Source organism: Pinus tabuliformis, chromosome J (assembly GCF_031772625.1).
Source record: "Pinus tabuliformis cultivar Carrire ecotype Pingquan chromosome J, CPIR1, whole genome shotgun sequence".
Classification (NCBI taxonomy): Eukaryota; Viridiplantae; Streptophyta; class Pinopsida; order Pinales; family Pinaceae; genus Pinus; species Pinus tabuliformis.
In genome coordinates, this window is record NC_142295.1 from 750,873,704 (window position 1) to 750,878,827 (window position 5,124).

The 5,124-nt window shown below is 39.8% G+C and overlaps 1 protein-coding gene across 1 annotated transcript; it reads right to left on the reverse strand.

Moving 5' to 3' along the window:
- Positions 1–988: 988 nt before the first annotated feature.
- LOC149228906 (wax ester synthase/diacylglycerol acyltransferase 11-like) lies at positions 989–4,805 on the reverse strand. Its single transcript, XM_089380901.1, has 8 exons — positions 4,590–4,805; positions 3,897–4,478; positions 3,747–3,813; positions 3,571–3,653; positions 3,280–3,477; positions 2,842–2,969; positions 2,673–2,740; positions 989–1,311 (listed from the first exon to the last, which is right to left on the reverse strand). The coding sequence occupies exons 1-8, from the start codon at positions 4,803–4,805 to the stop codon at positions 989–991; spliced, it is 1,665 nt and encodes a 554-aa protein (XP_089237027.1).
- Between the last annotated feature and the right edge of the window lie 319 nt (positions 4,806–5,124).

Sequence of the window (5,124 nt, forward strand, 5' to 3'; positions counted from 1 at the left end):
CTCTGCAATCTGATTGTTCATCTTGACAAGTCTCCCTAAAAAAAATTCAACTTCGAACAATTAAAAAATAGATTTATCTCCACATCCAAGTAGGAATCTAAAAAAAAATGGGTTCTTTCTCTTAGTGAAAAAACATCTCCTTCAATTGGATGCAAAAACAAAATCCCCTTCTTTTTTCTTTTTAAATATAGAAACCCTCCCTTTTAAACAAATAAGCTCCTTTCTAAATGTATAGAAGCCCTCTATCAAATGCGGCCAACACTTTTTAAAAAATGTTATAACCCCTTTAAAAAATTTAAAAACTCGAGTTTCAATACACCGATATTCATTGAAACAAGTAGACTGGATACTCGTTGCACTTGCACTTTGCCTCTGGACTCCCCATTGCTGAAAGTGGAATTCTGGCTTTCCAAATATGAGCTTGACATAGACCGCTTAGAGGTGAGTGCAAGAATATGCCTTATAGTATGTGGAAAAAAAAACAGCCGTAGCAGAGAGGTAAACGCATTAGTCCACACAAGATGAAACTTGCTGTCAGTATGAGTAAATTGCGGCAATCAAATCCCAAAGGCAAGTGATCTCAGTGCAGCTCTGCTGGTAAAGATTTGCGTCTTCAGAACGCCCAACGCATCCACACAGGGATGCCACAGCTCTATAGAGGCCGATGCCATGACTGCCACGGGAAACCACAGCCAAACGACGGCCAAACTGCCACCGCTCGCCCTGCTCGACCTCCACTGCAACGTCAAGCCACCTTCGATCTCACCGCTCCACCAGATCCACTCTCCACACAACGAGCTACTGGCGATCTATGATCCACAGCCTTCAGGCGACACACCGAGGGCCAAGCTGCCACCGATCGGCCTGCCCGACTACCTTTGCAATCAGGAAGCTCACACAGGTCAGCAGCTGAACACGGCCACCAGGACGTGTCTGCAACTCTCCACGACACTGCTACAATTGTAAATCTCCGACATTACACAGCTCCTCACAAGCAGCACCACCCTGCAGACTTCAGATAGCTGGCACCGATCACTGATCGACCCTCCTCGGCCACGCTGCAATACCCGCACCACGACGCATAAAACTCGACCAGAACGCGAAACCTCGAGCTCCCACTGCTGCAGATCCACTCAAATTTAGACTCCCACGCAACATTGAATCTGATCAAACTCCACGGGTCAACCTCCACGTGCAGCAGCGCGATTTTTCCCTTCAAATCGAGGCTTATGGCCCGCGCTGATAGAAATTGCTTAAAGGAATAGTGGAACAACATGTTTTTCTCTGGAGGAAGGGCGCTGCTCAACGCTACTGTCCAAAACAAAAAGGACACTGATCTCATTAAATTTCAGAAGAAAAAAATTAATTCCACCTGCTCCGCTTCCTCACGAGCGCTTCTTTGCACCACTCAATGCCACAATCCTAGCCCCACTCACTCACCCAATCACCAAAACAGTCTAACTTTACTTCACTCAACCTTGAAGCTCTAATACCATATTAGAAACTGGAAGAAATATATTTGATAAACTGAACAGCTTCACCTCCAGATTGTTTCTGGCAGAACCTTCTACATTTTCTCATTAACAATGAAGAATATACAGTTTACAAGCAAATAAAAAAATTAAAACAACCACCTAGAAAATATAAACAAATTCCTAACCTAAATCTCATAAGTAACTAATAAACTCAATCTCTAAAAACATGCATTTCTCCATTAACTTCAACAATTATTGTGAGTGTAATGCTATAGACCAAAAATATATGCTTGTGTACAAAAGTGTTTCCAATCTAATGCTATAGCCTAGCGTAAATAACATCCATTTACTACCCAAAAACTTTCTACAAATATTAGCTCTTCCCAGGATATTATTATTTATTTAAAAATAAAATACTTCACATATAATTTATGGTTATTTCATGTTAGAGATTGTATTTAAAAAATATTTCACTATCGACTAGCTTAAGATAGATAAAGCAGTGAAAAACAATAAAATTATCAAGAATCCGTATTTCTTTTTATATTCAACACAGAGTTGATTATGTAACCTACTCCGCACTGTAAATTATTGCACATGTACCGTATTGCAACTGTAAATTATTGCACATGTACCGTATTGCAAACCTATTAGAGTACCTGCTAACATAAGGATGCGGGTTGAGAGCAGTTTAGAGTGAACAAGAAATTTTATTATCATGTAACCTTTAATATGTCAAATTTCTAAGGAACACTTATTCAACGGGCGGAGCACCTTAACATCGTTGACGACACTGTGCCATCCCATCATTCAAATATCAAAATACTAATAAAAACTGAAGTGCTTTTAGATAAAAATCAGATTTGAATTAAAAAAGGAGTTACAGCTCACATGTGAGTATTGCACTTGGAGACTGCACTCAAACAAAGAGAACTCTCCTTGTACACACTTTACTTAAATCAAATGAGCAATTACATCATTAATTACATTATTAGAACTCAGGAAGTTGCAACCAAACTCCTAAACTCTAGGAACAAATCCTAAACTAAAAAGATACATTACAACTACTGGTGTAACTATTTCTCTATTAATACAAAATAATATTAATTATTTTCAACTCTTTTCTCAGATCCTAGCAGCTTCCTTCATCTCATGAAAAGAACGAGCAAAGCATTGAGAGAGCAGGTTTGCATCTACATATCCTTCTGCAGCTGTGACCTGCACCCTCAGGCTTCCCATGTAGCTTGTACTCGTCACCAGAAGAGCTTGCCATGTTCAAATCAAATTGTCAAATGAAAATCACAAACTTATGATGCGTTGATTTCGCATGAAACAAAGGAAAGGGTAACATCTAACCTGGGGTAACCGGGATACTGAGAAACATAAAGTTTTAACAATATTTCCAGCGAGAGATATCTGTTCTCCAGGCCCCACCAAATTTGTCACTGAAAGAGTAGTGTTTGCTAGGGTTTTGTACATGCATTTAGCGGATGCCTGTTACAAGATTCCATGCTATAATAAGCAATTCAGTTACCTCTTCTCTATGACAGTAATCATAGACAAATCCAGATGAGAGTAAGATGGAGCTAACTAGCCATATATTGGGTATTTAATGTCTTCAGAGCAGCGCGCAAGTTAGCCCGATAACACCGGAGTGAGTAAATATTATTTAATGTCGAATTTGCCCCTCCCACGTTATGGCTTTAAGTCGTGTGCTACTATGAAGACATTAAATACCCAATATATGACTAGTTAGCTCTTTCCAATGAGAGTAATCATAATAATAATTGATGTACTCATGTACCTGTGGTCCTTTCAATTTTGTTACATAGCGCATTGCTTTGTCCATTATGAAGACAGCAAACGACATTTTCTTTCTATCTAGACTTTCTTTTACGTTGCGAAGAAAGTCCAACGGGTTATCCAACTTTTCCAATGGTATCGATATATGTAAAAACCCAAAACAGTTTCCCCAAGCTGCTTTACCCTTCGGCTTCAAATCCTGCATATTTCATATGTTAGCAACATCCATTTGACTCACAAAAGTAATGGTATTCGAACTGCAATGACAATTTTTTTATTTATTAAATCATACTTTGGTGCAGGACCTGGCTCTAATGTTCATCGCGACCAAAGCAGTTAATCTCATATTTTCTACTGCCCCGTCAATTTTCTCATCTGCATTCAAAATCTCAACTAATAGTAACAGGGGTCGAAAATACATAAATGAGAAAGAGAAAGAAAAAGGATTAAGGATTTGATTGGGAGGACCGAGAGTAATCCTCAGGTAGCGTTGAAGTCCATAAAATACCACGCCCATTAGCACATCATTCACGGTCTGTAAAACAATGCAGCAGGGTTCAGCAAAGCCAAGTCCTAATTGTAAAAAGTTTCAAAATTAACAGCAGACTGACAAATTACCCCTCCAACAGAATTTTTGATGCGTTGAATGTCTTCCATTGTGAAAGTGGCAGAAGACATGACTTTAGGCATCCACTCCACTCCAGGACCTCCCCGAATTGGCAACTCACTGTCGTCCATCCATTTCACTCTTAATAAACTGCTCATCAAATCGAGCAGTGTGTACCACATTATAAGCACAACGGTGAATAGCCGCTGGCATACATTATGAATGGTGAACCCATGGATTTGGGATTTCTGAGATTCTGGCAAGAGCTGTGTGCATTCAGAAGAAGGACGGCTGCAATTATCAGCCGTGGAAGAGCTGGCAATCAATAAAGACATGAGAGAAGTTCCATCCCCTAGCGTATGATGCAGGTTGATAATAAGTGTCGCTGATGCCGTGCTGGTCTTATAGTTGAGAAAATGAAACTCCCAGCGAGGACGAGAAGGAGGAAGCTGCCTGAGGTGCATATCGGAAATATAGTCATTCACATACTCAGTGTAGTCTTCGAGTCCGGGAGGAAAGTTGGGAACAAAAACATGATCATTCACATCCACTTCCGTTTTCTCCCACTGGGCAACTCCCTTGTCATCCTTTGTCTGCGACCACAGGAAAATGTTCAATATTTGTATAAACAGAACATTTGTGGCTGTTCAAACACTAATCCTCCATATATATATAAAGTAGGAAAGAGTTAGAATATATGATACCATGATACAAGAGAATCGGGGGTTCTGAGGCAACAGGATATCCCGGATGGCTTGCTTGAAGTGAGACACATCGATGAGTTGGTCGAACTCTAAGATGGTATGTGCACACGCTGAAAATTCTGCAGTGTTGAGAATGTATCCCATTGGACTTACAGGAGGTGTTAATTGGCATTTCATTGCCTCATATTCTCCCTCGGATTCACCCTGAAATCCCATTTCCGCTGGGTGGAATGACTTGGGTGGGATGAATAGGAAGGACAATGGGAGAAGAAACGGATGCAACTTGCAATCTCAACACCAAGGTTGTGCAAGAAATGAAATGGATCAATGAATTTTATAGAGTGATTGGTGGAATTTCTTTTTCAGAGGGAAAAAAACAATTCATTTCAATATAAGTAAAAGTGAGAAATACAATATTATGTATCTCAGATTCTTCTGCCCAACCCAATTACAATAAAATGTTCTGCATAAATCTTATCTTTTGTCTTTTTATTTTCTATGCAACTCTTTAATTCTCATTCTTTCACCACTCCAG